Raw genomic sequence first — 17654 nt, 5'->3', positions numbered from 1 at the left:
CCTGCCATTGGGAGACTATCCGTTACTCGTAGCCCTAGCTGTTCGCCGCGTAAATCTTAACTCTAACGATGATAATGGAGTAGAAGGTAATATTGCTTTCTGCGAACACGTTTGCTCCGATTTGCCTACTGCGAACGTGGTGACAGACAGACACACAGACAGACACGTCCAGTGTAATACCTCTCCGTGATGTCATTTCAAACTACCATTGAAACATTATGGTATTCGAAAGAAAATGCTACTATCCAGTTTCATTAGATTCATGGTAAACTAGCTTAACAGTGTAAAGGTTTGGGCAATCATTTACATCGCGTGTTAAGATATCGCGAGTATAATTTATTCAATGTTTTTTCTACCGTTGTTAAAGGAATAATTAAAAGTAATATTTGATTAAGAGAAAAACCAATTTATCAGCCTAAGAACATACGTCTAACCTCTGGTTTCAACTTGAAATGCTCACTAAATTTCTCTACTAATGCCTGTGAGTCATACCTACGCGTTGGACTAAATTTTTATCGACGGCGAAGGGTTTCCACTTTCTACCCTGTATTGCTTTCCCCAGCTTAAAAAATATATACTAAAGTACACATTACAAAAGACACACTGTTCGAGAAAGTATAGAGGATATTTTTAAATAAGGTGGGGTAGCGTGGCGGTTAGCGCTTTCGCCTCGCAGCAAGAGGATCCCGGGTTCGATCCTAGACTGTGGCACCGGGTGAAAATCTGGGAACAAATCCTTCTGCATAAAGTTTGCAAGTTCTCTCCCCGCTTGTTAAAGGAGTTTTCCTCCGCGGTCTAACCCGGTTTCTCCTTTCCATCAAAACTTTCAGAGGTTAACGGTAATAGTAAGTATAGGGCGCTGTTGGTTAGCTGTGGTATAGGGGCTAGCCACCACCCCTCTATGCCTTGTAAAGGGACCCACCTATAAACAAGCCAGAGGCTTAGTGTGGAAATCATAGGCAAAGCTTAGATTATTATTAAGTTTCGGTTGTGGTTTAATTTAAACAAATGCCACTATATGCTCCCATAATCGAGGGTTGGAGTTGACTGATGGCTTAGAAAAGGCTAATTTTAGCTCCGTCCTCATGGACGAGTTCTGATTGTCTTCTGCCTTATAGGTAGGGTAAATTTTGTGTGTAGAAGTTCAGCCAGAATGTTAGGGGTACCATGGGAACCGACATTTGCCTGTGTTCATATGTTCTTGGTTATTAAAACGGTTCTAGATAATATTGGTATATTAGAATATTTATTTTAAATAATAATTGATTGTATCGCTAGAACAACTGTTATCTATAAGCGGGATCACTTTTACTGTGCAAATATGTTCTCGAAGCACGCGATTAATAATATACGCTACCATTTTCAAGACAGCGTAGCATTCCTTGTAAGTCGTGAAATATTCGTTAGAGAGCTATTTCCACAGCAAAAAGCGCAACTTGGATGTGAGTAGTTGGAAAAATGTCGACCGAAAGTTCTCTTCTAAGATATTGCTCTACCAACGTAAGTTTGTTTAAGTAAATTTAAAACCCCCTGTAATGGGTAAAAAAGAATTACCTAGTAATAATTTATTTACACTTTGTAAAGATTCCAATATGGGGTATGTATGAAAAAGAAGTTCCTGTGGAAGTTGAAGGTGTCGTGAAATTAGTTGTGGATTCCACAATTGCCAAAATCGGCCTGAAGTAATCAATTTCAATTATTTCATTACAATTCTTTATATAAGAATATTTCAAGTGCAAAATTATTCAAAACGATCGATCAGGGCCGTCGATAGAGTTTGTGGGTCCCGGGAAAATTGACCAAATCACGGGCCCCATTCAAGACCGCTCTATACTTGTCCCGGGCCCTTAGAAGGTGAGGGCCCTAGGGAAACTGACCAAAGTGCCCCACTCTCTCGACGGTCAAATATTTTGTAGATAGGTATAGTGGCAACAAGTATAGCAATGGCACCCGGCGTTGATCGTCAGCACGTCGGGACATTTTTATTAGTTTTCGGGTTTGCATTTTAAAAGATGATGGAAAAAACGAAGCCCAAAAACCCAAGAAGCGATATCTAGTTTACTAGGGAGAAGTTATAAGATGCCTAAGTATTCGAGCGCCATAGTCCCAGTCCCCCACAAGGGGGGACGTAAAAGAGAGGCCGGGCTAATTCGCCCCTCCTCAGTCGGAAAATACGTAATTTTCGTCGTTCGCGTTGCGTTGACGTGAGTTTTCAAGAACCAATGAGATCGTGGTTGTAATTTAGAGGCGGGGATTAACTCCGGACCTACCTTTGGACTGGAGATAAAGCTAGAAAGGTACCTTCTCCCTAGCAAACTAGATATCGCTTCTTCTTGTTTCACCTATAGCACATAAGAAACCAGTATACAAAATATTAGTGAAATCAGTTGAAACAGACGGACGTTATCAGTCATGACTTTTATCAGAAGTGGATCATATTACAGCTCCCTAGAAGTACTGGACGATATAACATCGCCGTGCATCAGCATTGTCTCCTAGCACTGAAGAGAAAACGGTATATGCGAAACGCAGCGGCGAATTTGTGAACTAAACCAGAGGAATGATTTTGGCGCGAAAGAAATTTTTAATAAGCGGGGCAAGCAAACGGAAGTAAGTGGTAGCTAATGAGGAAAGGTTTGAGAGAGAAGAGCGTGGAAGGAAACAAGTTGTTCCATACAAAGTGTTGGGTTGTGAATATAATGGTAAAAGTCCACTTTACTTTTCCGATTTTAAAAAATAATTGGCGGTCTATTTTTTAAATGCGGTATTTTTTGAACGCTTGTGTTGAAAAGGAAATTAATATGAATTCAAATGATCAAAATAGCCTTCATAATGCTAGAATATTTTTAATGTATCCCTAGTACAGCACTGAGCTTCCACCGATTTGAATGTTTTTAGCGATGATAGTTGGACCGATTTATTACTAATTATAGGTTATGTGAGTAGACATAGAAATTTGTTTTCGTTTTTAAAGTGTGGCAAATCTTTTCAATGATTTAACGTTTACTGTCAATATTTTTCTGTTTTACAAAACGTTTTAGTTGCTTACGGTTTAGTGCTTTTAATATCACATAGATCGTGTTCAGATGTCTCTTTAATTTGGGCTTGCAACGATTGCAATTAGTTACATTGATCCTACGCGTTTTTTCTAATTAGCAAAGAAACATAAGCCATTCTAAATCAAAATTATAACGCGATAACAAGCTTCACACTAATCACGACACTGACGGTGGTCTGACAGACATTATCATCAACCGGAACTTCCGTAGGTTAACCTAACTCAAGATCCGGGTTAATGGGAAAACTATACTTGTAAAACTGGGCTATAGATGGCGGGCTTGGATGTCTTGGAAGAAAACGCTGTTTACAAAAGCATAACCTACGTCCAGTACTTATAGGGAGCTGTAATATGATTCACTTATGCTTTTATAGATATTAGCAATAGAATTAGGCCTACTTCTGCATCGCTAGAACCACATTGCACGGCTTTCAGTTAGCTAGAACCCTTCCATCTTTTACCCCAGCGGGGATTCGAAAATCGGCACGGTCGCTCCATTGTTAGTCTCGATGCTCGGTTTTCAGTTCGCCAGAACTCTTTTCGATGGAAGTCGGCCTTTAAGGGTTAGATTTCTACCGCTCACAGCTTTTAGAGAAAAATTGCTCCCTCAAAACAAACTACGGGGCCTAGAGGCGGCGGACGAGAAGCGGCTATTCCTCTCCCAGAATCCCTTTGGGATTCCCTACTTTCCAAAAACACAATATCTAACTTCTAGTCTTCTAATTGACTACTGGGAGAGGGGGTAAAAAACCGGACGACCTTCAAACGAGTTAGAAAGCAGGGTGAAGGTTAAGAGTTAAAACTTGAATGGCTTATGTCAAAGACTTTCTCTACGCAGTTACACTGGGAAGCTTACTGATAATGACATGGACTACGGAGAAGTTTACGAAGAAGGAAATGCTACCGGTGTACTTGGTATTTTAGCTAGAGGTGTAAGTTGAAAAACTATTTATCTAAAATTCGAATTAATTGCGGATTATCTGTGCCAATTTAAATTTCAGGAAGCGGACATTGGATTTAGTGTTTCTGCACCGTCTTACACCAATGTAAAGCAAGTCGAATTTACTAACATTGTGGTTGAAGACGAGTGGATGGTCTTGAGTTCAGTTCAAGCCGTGAAATTCGAATCTAATGCTACTTCTATTTTCAATGTTCTTGACCGAACCGTAAGAAAAGTTCTTTTCGAACTTTCAGAAGGTTTATGAATGCTTTAGGGGTAACATACTAGTATTCAACACCTTGAGAGACTTAGCCAATTAGCCTTTTTATTTCGTCCTCAAGGCCCTTTTCCGAGGGGTCCGACGTTTTCGAAAAAGTGTACGGGATTTGATTTCTTCTGATTTAGTTTGATTTCATTTTATTTTCGTCGGATTTTGTTTGATTTCAAAATTCGACAAAACCCAACGGATTTCGTCGGATTTTGCGATTTGTCTCGTGATTTCCACGGATTTTGGGATTTCTTTTGATTTTGGATTTCGTGAATTTTGTAATGAATTTCGCGATTTCTTTACTGATCTTGTGATTTCTTTGTTGATTTTGTGATTTCTTTGTTGATTTTGTGATTTCTTTGTTGATTTTGTGATTTCTTTGTTGATTTTGTGATTTCTTTGTTGATTTTGTGATTTCTTTACTGATTTTATGATTTCTTTACTGATTTTATGATTTCTTTACTGATTTTATGATTTCTATACTGATTTTGTGATTTCGTTGCTGATTTCGAATTTTTATGGGTTTTCGCGGGTAGCGTACGGGATTTCATGAATGACCGACCCCTAGCCCTTTTCTGACTTTAAGAAAAAGCGTAAACTCAAAATCAATTTGACTTGTAAAAGGCGAGGAAAGTTTTAGACTCTCCGGTCACGGATGTCAGTATACGTCGACTTACATTTGATTACTCCTATAACTTTCATGACGCTAATGGTATTAGTTAGTTTTGATTGTACAAGTTTGCCTTCGAAAACTGAATTTTTAGACATGGATTGTGTTTGGATGTGCTCTACTTTTCTTTTCAATCGCGTGGATGCTAACCGAGAGTGTTTATAAAGGCTTTAAAAATCCAAAGAAGCAGTCTGAGAAATTTCCAAGAAAAATCTTTAACTACCTATTTTACAGTATATCTGCGGGCCTTGGTCACGGTATGATTTCAACCAGAAAAAATATAGAAGAGACACCCATAATTCTTATTTCCCCGTGCCCAAAGATGAAACTTCGCGATGTGAATAATGGATAAACAATGTCGAGTTCTTTCCATGTGTAGAAATATCATTGCGTCATAATAAGAATTTCCTGTGTCGCCTCTTTATATTTTCTGTTTCATAAGATACGGTAACTTTGATAATTAATTTTACCACTTACCTGCTTTGCTAGGTGAATCTAATTCGGACCATTTGGGAAGCAGAATAATAATAACAATGTGGGTTATAGCCTGTTTCATCGTCATGCAATGCATATCAGGGGGAATTCTAGCCAAACTAACATTACCGCCGAAAGGCCGATTTATTGACGAATTAAAAGATTTACTCGAACATCCAAATCTGCCAATTTATATTGTAAGAAATACCGCCCCACACGAGCACTTTCAGGTAAATTTCAATGACGCATTACTAGCAAAATTCGATGGTTTCACTACTGATTGTTGTACCAAGAAGCGATATCTAGTTTATTAGGGAGAAGTTATGAATTCGCCACATTTCAAGCTTTATCTCCAGTCCAAACGTAGGTCCGGAGTTAATCCCCGCCTCTAAATTACAATCAGCATCTCATTGGTTCTTAAAAACTTACGTCAGCGCGACGCAAATTTTTTGAAAGACGGACTGGGACTGCGGCGCGCGAATACTTAGGCATCTTATACCTTCTCCCTAGTAAACTGTATATCGCTTCTTGGTTGTACTAAAGCTACTTGCCTCGCTAAAATAAAATTCTGGAGTATTCCAATAGTGCTAGTATTCCCGAACACGCAGAACTAGCCTTAAACAATAGCGTATTAAAGGGAGGGTGAAGTGGAAAATCAAGTGAATTTTTATCGATTCAGTTTCATTTGGCAAGGAGCGTGCCACGAGAATTTTGTTAACAAGAAGGCAGGGCGTTACGAGATTAGTCAGAGGTCCTTATATCAAATTATCCATAAAATATCAACCCACTTTTTCGGAGATATTTCCTGCAGAGACCAGCACGGGCCGAGTTTTTCAGGCCCGATCCGAGCCCGGCCCGGGATTTAGCATTTTGAAAAAGTTCGAAACATTGCATGAATTGAACAGGCCTGGAACGTAGTGCGATTGTAGTTTTTATATTTTTTTTACATAGCATCAATGAATTATATTCATATTTGCTTTAGTGTCGTGTATTATTCATTTCTTTTGATAACGTCACACTTGTTCTTAGAAGATTATACTCATTTGAATTTTGGATTAAAAGAATCAAGTTTGGCCCGGTCCGAATTTTGAAACATGAGCAAAAGCCCAGCCCGGCCCCTTAATTTCCAAAATTTTAAAAGCCCGACCCGGCCCGGGCCAATTAAATTTTCAAATGTGGAAAGCCCGGCCCGTGCAGGACTCTGATTTCCTGGATGTTTCACTACGGAGACTGGTCTTATAATATATAGAAGAATCGATAAAAAATCACTTGATTTTCCACTTAACCCTCCCTTTAAATACTAAATATTTTACATACTTAGAAACAGTTGTTAATTTATTCTGCAGAAACCAATCGGGGAAACGGCTGAAAAGGTTCAGGATCAAATAAAGAAACACAACATGATTCTTAACACGGAAGACATTGCCATTACGGAAGTATTTAATGACTTAGAACAAAACCGGCTGGCTATTTACCTTCCCAAAGACGTAATACTAGAAGGAGTAGGACTTCTCGAAATCTACGATATTTTCGAACAAAAAATTCATCTTTCACGGGAAGCCACTTTCAAAACGAATGCAGCGTTTCCACTGAAGAAAAATGGAAATCCATACATCACAACGGTTTTTAAAAAAACGTAATTTCATTCATGATTTTATGATAACAGGGATAGATGTAATTTTAGAAGCAGGAATGGTGAACGGTTAGTATTTACTTCAGTCCGACTCATATCCCAGTAAAGAGCCCCTCCCTCCAACACGAAACGAAAATTTTACATTATCTTATTGGCTCACTTAAACTACTTTTTGATTTGATGCGTAATTCCTTTTTATCTCTGTCGCTATGACCCGCCTCTTCTTTCATACCCCTCCTTTCCAGGGAAGAGGGTCAGGGACTTTGACGCGCACCCCGATTACTCCGTTCTTCATTCCTGCTTCTAAAATTACATCTATCCTTGATGATGAAAAATCAAGTTAAATTACTATTATTTTAGGGTTCAACATTTGTTCGAAACGGGAATAATATTTTATGCACGATCATGGAATATTTGGAAAACGTATTACCATTTGGGAGAAAACAGAATAATTGAACAGAACCAGAAGAGGCTTGAGCTGAAACACTTTCAATTGGGATTTGTGTTTATATCATTGTCTCTTTTTATAACCTTGCTCGTGTTAGGGTTTGAGATACGCTTTCATAAAAGCAGATCATCGAGATGTACAAATCATGCTTGGCGATAAAAACTGCGGGAAAAGCTAAATATTTATCTCAGGAACAGATGTAATTTTAGAAGCAGGAATGGAGAATAAAGTAATTTGGGCGCGCGTCAAAGTCCCGGACCCCCTTCCCCTGGAAGGAGGGGGGTATGAAAGAAGAGGCGGGTCATAGCGACAGAGGTAAAAATTAAGTAGGTATTTTTCGTCGTCCCCGTCAGCAACATCATCAAAACGTAGTTCAAGTGACCCAGTAAGATATTTTTAAAATTTTCGTTACGTGTTGGAGGGAGGGGCTCTATACTGGGCTATGAGTCGGACTGAAGTAAATACTAACCGTTCTCCATTCCTGCTTCTCGAATTACATCTATCCCTGATTGTATAAAATTAACTTTTGGAAATGAACATTGAAGCATCGTGTGACATAATTATTTGTCGTTTTCAAACCAAACCTCCCCGGTTTTAATGTTAGTTGAATCTTTATTGTTATTGTTACACACACTACCTTAACTAAGGTATTTACGACAATTACATATATCTCCACTGTGATTTGAACCCTCTACCACGGCATGTTCAAGTTAGATTACCGGTGATAGAAGGCCTGCCAGCTTTACTCGAGCCCCATGTTAATAAACGACTAACAAAAGCGCCCCTAGTGCCGACTTTCGCCGGCTTTTTACCGTAAAACTCATGCTACTAGGGAACCGTTTTGTTTGTATTTCAAAATTTGAAAAAAATGTATGCCTTACGGGAAATAACTAAAAATTTTTCAGATACGATACGTTTACATCCCTACATGAACTGCAACTATCGTACTCCTATTGAGGGTGTAATGAGCTGGGGGAGAAAATTTCTCGGTAACGGCTCAAATTTACATAGGCTAATTTAATTTCTACGTGTCGTATAGTTTTGGCTGACTGACTGACTGTCTGATAATCAACGCCCAGCCCAAACCGTTTACCCTAGAAGGCTGAAAATTTGCAGGAACGTTACTCATAAGTCGTACTAAGAAAGATTTTTCCAAAAATAAAAATGTCACCAAGGAATGTAAAAACTCTTCTCTATGCAACAAAGTCCGCGCGTTTCAAACGATTTCGCAAATATTTAGTACACTGCATGTTTTCTTTAACATATAGACGGGCTGAATGGTCTTTTTGGTTCTATTTGTTGACATATTTTGAAATGGCGGCCAAAAACCTAAAAACCCTTCTTTATGGAATGATGTCTCCATGAAAAGTAATAAAAATGTCCCGACGGGCTGACTGGCAACGCCGAGTGCCGTAGCTCCTAAGGTGCTACAAAAATATTAGTCATCAGTAAAATCTACCCATTCTTTACAATACATCATTTTGATGGAAGTTCTTATTACACGCGAGCGACGCCGCGGGTAACAGCTATAGTTACCAATAAATTCTATCAAAAATTATTATGAGTCGGTGTTTCTAACTAAGGATGAAAAAATCTAGTAAACAAGTTTCTTTTTGTTCTTTTTAAATAATATAAACAACGAAAAATAATGAATCACGGGACAAAAAAGGCCATTTAACATTTATTTAATTGCAAAATACAAGGTGTATGAAACAAGTGATTGAACCACCTCTTAACAGATAAAACAGAACAATGTACAACGTCAATGTAACACATTCGTGGAATAACCGAATCATGGTCTTTTCAGCGGCGTTTGTCATGAAATTGACCCCAGGACGAGGAGGTGATATTTTCCTATTGGCAAGCAGCGTGGACACATTACTCGTTTTGTACTGTGCTCGCTTTCTAAGTACCATGCTATCGAGTCAAACTTTACAAGAGCATTCATTCGCCTTGCTGTGTTCTCACGATAAATTGATGAGAGGCGAACTTGAAATCCATATGTTTCTGTCTAGGGTGAATACCATGACGAACTCCGCAGAAATTGTTGCCTTTAAAGGGACACTATTGGCAAAAATTAAGTATTTTTATTCTGATTCCTTATGTTAAAATATGCCGCCTTGAATTTTTTCAGATTTTTTGAAGCGCTATTTATAGTTTTAAACAATATTTGAAGTTTTGTATCCAAAACATGCATTTGAATTTTGATAAAGCGACCTACCGGCTAATCAGCGCCCGTGATTTATAAGAGTCAACCCCCAAAGGTTTTCTCGGGCGAGTCTCATTTGAGTCGTCTGCATTATGTTCAGAAATATGTATTCTACATTTTAGCACTCGAAAGAAATACGCGTTTTCGATCGTCTAACGATAAGCGGATTAGAAACTTTAGTAATTAGCAGGTTTATGCTTTTATACGTTTCACTTAAACTCAAATTACTCTCGTAATCTTATTATATTAAAATGTGGCGGGTCGTATTTTGTTGTATATCTTGAGTGTCTAGTTATTAGCCTTTGGAATGGGAAGATCTGTGCTCTTAGATTATTGTTACTATTATTTTTTGTGATCTTCGAGATGGAAAAAATTTAAAAACCCATCTTTTACACCTCAGCAGAGTCAAGCTGCAACACAATTACTATCCTCCTCAAACTTTAGCAGACGACGGGCCCCGCGGAGTCACTGGTAACGAGCCCACTCTGAAAAAATACTTATTTCCCGCCCTGCTTTTCCTGTTTGAAGCAGACAACATACCACTTAATATTTTCTAACCCTCACGGGATTGGCTGATTTGGCTCTATCCCTAAAGAGGTTTTTATTGGCCGGTAGGTACGTGTGCTAAAATCGAGACCCATTGCTAAGCCTAACAAATTTTAAAAAATTTAATTTTAATTGAAAAAATTGTTTGAAAAATCAGAAAAAAATTTGAGGCTTCATATTTAATTGAAACGAACCAGGAAAAAATAAAACATGGCACTAAGATTTTCAGCTGAGAGTCTCCCTTTAAGTTATCAAGTAAAAACGAACCAATACTTTCGACATTATTGATGGCATAAATTTTAAGATTTAAAGTTAAACAATTCCATTAATCGCTCAGATTCAAAATCCTAAATAATTTCAATAATCGCTTAGTTTAAAAATCATAAACAGTTGCCGTAGTCGTCGAGGTTCAAAAAACTAAACAAATTGAAAACAAAAAAAAACATTTGTTACGAATTCTTGGTTATCCGTAATTGGTGTTTCAAGTCTTAAAATTTCAAAAGTTAACAACCGGCATCCGATTGCAGTCCTGTAGAAGAAATTGGTATCGCTATCCCTTCCACCTCTTAAATTACCTCTATATGGTAGATCCATGATATTAATGCATTATAATTGTTGTCACTCAGAATTAACAAATACACATTAATTAAAAGCTCTGATTTATCGAGTAAAATTTCAACAAATACAAATTTAATCTTTAACACACGATTAGTATGTTCGGTGTACGTGACCGATGAGTTTGGTTCATTTAGTTTCTTTAATTATGGATATTGCGAATACTCATTTAATTTCTCTACTTGCGTCTTTAAATACCGTACAAATCATCCTTGCATAACAACAACACTTTAAAAGAAGTATTTATCCTATTCGGCGGCGAAGAATTGCATTCTGCATACGGAAAATTAAACCGGTTTCCGTTTGTGCATTATTTTATCTATACATTAACAGTAAAATTACTGATAAGTTTATATTTAAATTTTTGTGTGTCACTGAGTCCTCGAAATTGTTTGGTCCATGCACTATAATATATATGCATTAACAGTGTACATATGAGCTTGGTTCTTATTTGACCGAAAATCTCGATCGTTCCGCAGAGCTATATTGAGCGAGAGCACAGTGCTCACTGCTCAGAACCGTACGATAAGCAAACAAAATGGACAATATTTACTAATTCCGATTTTGCCGATGAAATTAGAAGTAAAAAATATTTGTATATTTTTTTGTTTGCAGTTTTTGTACAAGAACTATAACAATTAATAAAAACTGTCTTTGCAGACAAAGATTAGAAAAAGTAAGAGATAAGTTTATAAATTAATTGCTTGAAGTAACAGATATTAAAATTTTGACTTTTGAAGACATGATTATAAAACATTTATAGCGATTTCCACTGACTGCTTCAAAGAGTGCTCTCAGGGTTAGGTTGACGTAACTGCCCTCAGCTAGTTTTGGAGAGAATAGTTTCGTCAGTGGAACACGATCGAGAGGTCCGAGCGCGCTCTGAATAATCAAAATTGGCGCCGGAGACGAAATTGTAATTATAAAGTGTGTATATCTTGACGCAAATGGGCTGAAACCAATTAATAGACTTAACATTTCAATTAATTTACAAAAAATCTATTTTGAGTAATGATCGACAACGTCTCTGATATAATTATTGGTTTTAGGATGAGGCATTATCTTTAAAATAATGACAAAACCTCGTATTCTTCATCTTCAGAACTTTCAGAAGATGATTCCAGAAATAAATAAGCATAAGCGAGAGCCTGTTTTCTATGAGATACCGCGTGGTCCGCCATTTTAATTTTATTACGTCATACTCGAGTACCGTCGCTCCGTCGAATTTTTCAGAGCACGAAAGAGCAATTCTCGGGCAGTTTTTGGGGTCAGTGGAAAACGCGATTCTGGGCGAGTGTTGCACTCGTGTTTCCAGTGGCGGACGAAAACGCGCCGAGAGTGCACTTAGAGTGCTCTAGTGCAGTCAGTGGAAATTTAATATTTGAAAAAAAATTCTTATCTTAGTACGTTCACCAAAATTTAAATTGGTAATCTCTCATCGGAAAGAATAACATATAAAGGAGTCCCACAGGGGTCAGTGCTTTCCCCTCTACTATTTAACCTCTACGTAAATGACCTCGTAATGGTCATTTACCGGTAATTTACCAAATACCGCGTAAATTACCGTTTTATACCTTACCGTAATTTTACAATGGAAATTTACCAAATACCGCGTAAATTACCGTTTTATATCTTACCGTAATTTTACAATGGTAATTTACGGGTAAATTACGGCGGTAAATTACCAAGAAATTTTATTACGCATTTAAAGTTCATTTTACACTTAAATGATCAACTAATTCTGTGTTTACTTCCAAAATGACTCACCAGGCGCTACTCGCTAGCCTTACAACTTACAAAGTTGCGCTAGAAATTAGTCTTTTAATAAATTTTTAGTTAGAGATCAGATTAGAAAGGCCATGGCTGCCGTCTTGGTAGCAAAAGCCGCAAATACGTGTAAAGCAGTCAGATAGTGCTCACAATTAAACGTTGTTTAAAGTAATGGATTGTAAGCACAGAAATTTTGTTTTCCCTAAATTTCAATCGGTAATTTATCGGTAATTACCGTTTTTAAAAATTACGGTAATTTCACATCTCTATTTATTTACGGATGACCCCTTTATTTTAATAAGGTTGAAGTTTATAGTGGGAATGAAGGAAAAAGTCGATAAATTAAATTTCCCTTCTTCCTCCGAAATATGTACATACATGGTACCAATTTAAGGGTGTACCTCGTATGAGCAGTTCCTGGTAGAGCAGTTCTCGAAATAGCAACCGCGATTCCAAAAAACAGCGGTGTTTTTCAAAACTGCTTTTTTAGAAATAGCGGCTGCTATTTTGGGAAATAGCAGTGTTTGTGTTGAGTTTTGCGCATTTCTTAACAATGCTGTTGTATTCTTTGGTTTCAAAAACTACCTTTTTCTGTGATCTAAATAAGTAATGTGACCTACTAACGGATCGTGTTTATGATTTTTTTTAAAGTACACTTAAATATTGTACTATTCTTCAGGCTGTATCAGTTTACAATTCTCATACCAGGATAGAAAAATAATTCGAGAAAGGTTATTTTATTTCTTAAGTAGATAATTGTAAACAATAATTTTTTGGAAAAGGCATATTATAATTTGAGAAAGGTTACTTTATTTCGGAAGTAGATAATTGTAAACAATAATTTTTTGGAAAAGGCATATAATAATTTGAGAAAGGTTATTTTATTTCGGAAGTAGATAATTGTAACAGTAACAATATTATTATTTGGGAAGTCAGTGAATATAAGCAACAATATTTTAGAAAAGGCTTAACATTGTTACACCATGGTGGATTTATAATAGAAGCTTACGCTTCATGGATATTTCACTGCAGCCTTCAGTAAGGCATTTTGATTTTAAACACATTTATGCCATAAAAATTCGCGCGGGTGGGGACTGGGGGGGGCTGATGACATAGAATTTGAGGCAAACTTTTTTCTCTCGGCACGCGTGTTTTACAAAAAATTATTTCTCGCGCGCTATTCAAAATTAGAGCTCTATCGCGTGAAAAACTTCCACCGCCCCCTCTGAATTTGCCTCAAATTCTACGTAACAAACGCGCGTGCCAGGCTGGTACTAGCTCGCGCCATTTCAGACGAGGAATAAATGTTTTAAGGTGAGTGAAATATCCATGAAGCGTAAGCTTCTATAATAAATCCATGGTTACACTATTTCCAAAATATTACTAACCTAAGTCTAACCAAACGAAACAAAACCTAACCTGACCTAATACTATTTAGTTGAAATAATCAACTTTAACCTAACCAAATTATCCATATCTGACCTAGTTCTTTTTGAGTTCATATAACCCTGCTGGGCCAGCTTACACCATAATAAACAACTATCGTTTTTCGCATATCTGTTTTTTCGCTCTTTAGAGAACTGCTGCAACGGTACGCCGCGTTTACGAGAACCGCTATATCGGTAATGGCTGAAACGGGTAAACTGCCATTTCGGGAACCGCTACTTAGGGACCTGCTGCTATGAGGACCGCTATTATGAAATCCGCTCATACGGGAACTGCTCATGTGAAGACTTCCCCCAATTTAAGATATCGATAATTTTAATTGCTCTTTCGAAAAAAAGTATCCTTTAATTTAATTATCTTCTGAAAAACACGAGTATTTCGGCAAGCAGAATTAGGCAATTAAGACACTGGCATACAAGCGCTGTTCGAAAAACGATTGATATGTCGTTAAGAGTTGTCGGGGAAACTTCAGCCTCTGGATCAGGTTGCCAAGTGCGTCTTTCTATCAAGTAGCTGTTGTGAAAAAGGAATTGGTATGGCATTTTCGTTTCCACCATGTGTAGAATTCTAATGGAAATGCCTTAAATATAAGTTTTATTGTTCACACCAGGAAGTTATACCCCATGAGTGGTATAAATTCGTGTTCAAACCAAGAACCCTTATAAGACCTGAGAGTGTATGAATCGGTATCGTAGGTATTCGTGCGCTCACGATCCAATACCATCATGGAACGTTCTAAGGTCTCATTTTGGTTTCTGGTCCAATTGCGGGAAGAAACGTACAATTGGTTAAAAATCTCTTGGTTGCTAACCGAAAGACTTCTGTTGAAGAAACCCGTCATAACACCGGAACTTAAGGACTCTTTGCCATAATAAAAGGCAATTTCTTTACCCTGGAGGATGTTGAAAATCGCGATCCAAATTACTTTATGGACCACCAAGGCCTTCTTCCCGTCTCGGATATCCCTAAATAATGCGTCGTCCGATACCAAGTCTTCGATGGTGAAGTAGGACTGTTCCTTTTCCACCATCTCTATAAACCTCTTTGCCACGACGTCGTACTCCGACTTAAACATAACGTAATGAATGTAACGACCTTACACGAGTATAAAAGATAACGCCAATGAGACCAACCTTGATTTGCATCAGCACGTGTGCGTGGAAGTTCTTGACGACCACTGGTTGCATTTTTGTGGCCGTGATCAAATCCGAGACGGTATCGATTTTGGCATAGGCTATCTCTGACAAGTTTGAACTCAAGAAAGAAGAGATGTAGGTAAATATCACCAAACTACCCAATAACCACGAACCAATTGCAATCCTGCTGGACAAGTACCGTGAAACGTTATCCATGGCTAAACAGGGAAATGAGTGGTTATCATTTATGGTCAATCCACGCTTTCAAAGTTGCAACTTATTACCTTGATGCGAGATCGAACGGGATATTTCCCACAAGTAATTGAAGAATAATTTTCGAAAAGAGGTCCTATCTTTAGTGGGAATGATGAAGTGCACGAAGGTTGTACAGAGCGTGACTAATAGTGAGGCGATGATAATAGCCAGTTTGACGTCATTATCCCAGGATATTAGTGGTGTCGAAGCTGTTGTTTCGTACTTTTCCGGAGCTTTACTTATTAGAAACGTATCTGGAGTATTAGTCCATGCTGTATTTACAAAATATTTCAGTCTCCCGTAGAGAGAGGTGTCAGCCGACATGAAAAGCATGTGTATGTCCTGACATATAAGAGACGTTTTACTCATCATTGGTGGTTACAGTAATTGAAGAATAATTCAAGAGTAAGATACTGTAACGTAGGTAGGGCTGGTTTTCCCATAGAAGATATGTTTATCAAACCCCTCGATAATCACGCTTGATGGCATTATGTCAGTATCCTCGCAATACACGCGTGACACTGCAAAGAATTACCTTTGGTCAACGTGGTCCATCCTCGACCCACGTCGAACTCCTACGTCATTCGCACCACGGGTCTCAAGAAAACGCAGGAGAACAAAGAAAGGGTTATCGTGGTAGTGCGATTACCTACCCCAGTAGCACTTGGGCTCCACAGTACAATCTCTTAACAGTACGTGTGTTCGCTAGGTGTCCTAAAAACTCGGGACTGATAATACATGTCGAAAAGCAATAATGTAAACAAACCATTATTATTACTAATTTTCACAGGCGTGCGCACGGGTCGGGCAGGGTGGGCCCTGGCCCGACATGAAATGTTTCAAGGGGGCGCAAAAGCCGGAAAAATAAGGACGCAAAATTTGGGTATTAGTTCTGCAGACTGCAGGAACATCAGCGAAACGCCGAAAGGGAACGGAAATGTGAATAACAGAGCCACTATGAGAAATGCGATGGTCAGACGGGGGACGGGAAAATTTTGTGTTCTCTCGTATAGTCTCGGGTGTTAACCCTTACAAAAATCTTCTTTAGAACTCTTTAGAAAATTCCTTGGGAAATTTCTTTAGAAATCCTTAAGTAGTTCTTAGGGAAATTGGGGAATATTCGTTTCTTTTTCTTTGGAAAATGCTTTGGAAATAACTTTGGAATTTTCTTGGGAAATAACTTTGGAATTTTCTTGGGAAATATCTTTGGAATTATCTTTGGAATTTTCTTGGGAATTATCTTTGGAATTTCCTTGGGAAATAACTTTGGAATTTCCTTGGGAAATAACGTTTGAATTTTCTTGGGAAATATCTTTGGAATTTTCTCGGGAAATATAGGGAAGATTATTGGGTAAATTAATCTAGCCCTCTAGAAACGAGAATAGTTCTCACATGCAGAACCATATCCCAATGCAGGGAGTGCAGTTCTAATATGCTGAACAACACTTCTTATAGCATGGGCAGTTCCCGCATGCAGTGCGAAACTGCTTATAAAGTCAGACGTATAATCGACTTAAAAACATCCGTAAACGGCAGAAAGTTTTAATCTTGTGCAATTGTATGGGTTACTAAGGGGGTTTTGGAGGCTTCAATGCCCAAGCAGTAGATACAGATGTAGTTGTTAAGTTTAATAATGTATTTTCACTGAGAGTTTTTTGAGTACCAGAAACGCGTTTAACCTAATTTTATCTACAATATTTTTTAAAAAATATTTATTTGGGACTCTAATTACGCTCGAAATAAAGATAAAACATGTCACAAAAGAATTAATTTAAGGTTAATTTTACTTTTCAAAAGCGAAAGTTTCGACTGCCAGCTTATACTCCCTGCATGTAAATCTAAACAACACGATTTTAATTACGTGTATTTTACTTTTAATTTAATTTATCCTTTGCATAAACACCTCACGAATTATTAAAGGAAAAAAAAACGAAAATAGGTAAATATGATAAACCATTTCAGCAATTGCTGAGCCTTAGCTACGGGACAAGCCTTTGTGAAACGTTTTTAATTATTTAGCTATCAATCAATGCCTATGCAGGAAAACTTAAGCAAAACAATTTTGGGTAAAATATTTTGAGATAATTATATGTAAAGCATAATTGCTAATATATCTGCTGGTCCTTTGAAATTCATCTCTAGAATTCTAAACGAATTTCATTGGAAAATTAACCCCTGACCTTCTT

The 17654-nt window shown here is 37.7% G+C and overlaps 3 protein-coding genes across 11 annotated transcripts in view; 1 reads left to right on the top strand and 2 right to left on the bottom strand.

Moving 5' to 3' along the window:
• LOC149702996 (uncharacterized) overlaps positions 1-17654 on the bottom strand; it is an 80834-nt gene that overhangs the window by 29136 nt on the left and 34044 nt on the right. The gene's annotated exons all lie outside the window — the stretch shown is intronic.
• Positions 1069-9433, top strand: LOC149702999 (putative glutamate receptor). 5 transcript variants are annotated; one of them, XM_089866901.1, is made up of 9 exons: positions 1381-1500; positions 1585-1682; positions 3897-3990; positions 4060-4224; positions 5031-5193; positions 5426-5640; positions 6757-7046; positions 7404-7547; positions 9299-9433. In XM_089866901.1, exons 1-9 carry the CDS (start codon positions 1459-1461, stop codon positions 9336-9338), a joined length of 1251 nt encoding a protein of 416 aa, XP_089723027.1. In that variant the 5' UTR covers positions 1381-1458; the 3' UTR covers positions 9339-9433. The 5 variants fall into 5 exon arrangements, 4 of the variants coding, with proteins under 4 accessions (XP_089723026.1, XP_089723028.1, XP_089723027.1 ...); XR_016381910.1 differs by lacking the exon at positions 9299-9433 and adding an exon at positions 8397-8442 and having other exon boundaries at positions 1384-1500; positions 7404-8304; XM_089866900.1 differs by lacking the exon at positions 9299-9433 and having other exon boundaries at positions 1069-1500; positions 7404-9257.
• LOC149702998 (uncharacterized) lies at positions 9161-16574 on the bottom strand. 5 transcript variants are annotated; one of them, XM_089866908.1, is made up of 5 exons: positions 16004-16573; positions 15498-15810; positions 15211-15431; positions 14860-15143; positions 9161-14644 (listed from the first exon to the last, which is right to left on the bottom strand). In XM_089866908.1, the coding sequence occupies exons 2-5, from the start codon at positions 15799-15801 to the stop codon at positions 14431-14433; spliced, it is 1023 nt and encodes a 340-aa protein (XP_089723034.1). In that variant the 5' UTR covers positions 15802-15810; positions 16004-16573; the 3' UTR covers positions 9161-14430. The 5 variants fall into 5 exon arrangements, with proteins under 5 accessions (XP_089723034.1, XP_089723036.1, XP_089723033.1 ...); XM_089866910.1 differs by having other exon boundaries at positions 15498-15701; XM_089866907.1 differs by having other exon boundaries at positions 15498-15989; positions 16122-16573.

The sequence above is a fragment of the Phalangium opilio genome, unplaced genomic scaffold (genome assembly GCF_054372755.1).
Source record: "Phalangium opilio isolate 3A_F unplaced genomic scaffold, DU_Popi_V2 ptg000017l_1, whole genome shotgun sequence".
NCBI classification, from domain to species: domain Eukaryota; kingdom Metazoa; phylum Arthropoda; class Arachnida; order Opiliones; family Phalangiidae; genus Phalangium; species Phalangium opilio.
This window is presented reverse-complemented; position numbering and strand designations above follow the sequence as displayed.

Bases quoted from the DNA above. Each gene is read 5' to 3' on its own strand.
- LOC149702998 (XM_089866906.1), bottom strand. From the start codon at position 15,840: ATGATGAGTAAAACGTCTCTTATATGTCAGGACATACACATGCTTTTC. The intron at 15,144-15,210 runs GTTGGTCTCATT...GTTATGTTTAAG, and splicing joins ACGTGCTGATGCAAATCAAG to TCGGAGTACGACGTCGTGGC. The intron at 14,645-14,859 runs GTACGTTTCTTC...CATTTCCATTAG, and splicing joins CAAGAGATTTTTAACCAATT to AATTCTACACATGGTGGAAA.
- LOC149702999 (XM_089866900.1), top strand. From the start codon at position 1,459: ATGTCGACCGAAAGTTCTCTTCTAAGATATTGCTCTACCAAC. The intron at 1,683-3,896 runs GTAATCAATTTC...TTCTCTACGCAG, and splicing joins ATTGCCAAAATCGGCCTGAA to TTACACTGGGAAGCTTACTG. The intron at 5,194-5,425 runs GTATGATTTCAA...CTGCTTTGCTAG, and splicing joins ATCTGCGGGCCTTGGTCACG to GTGAATCTAATTCGGACCAT.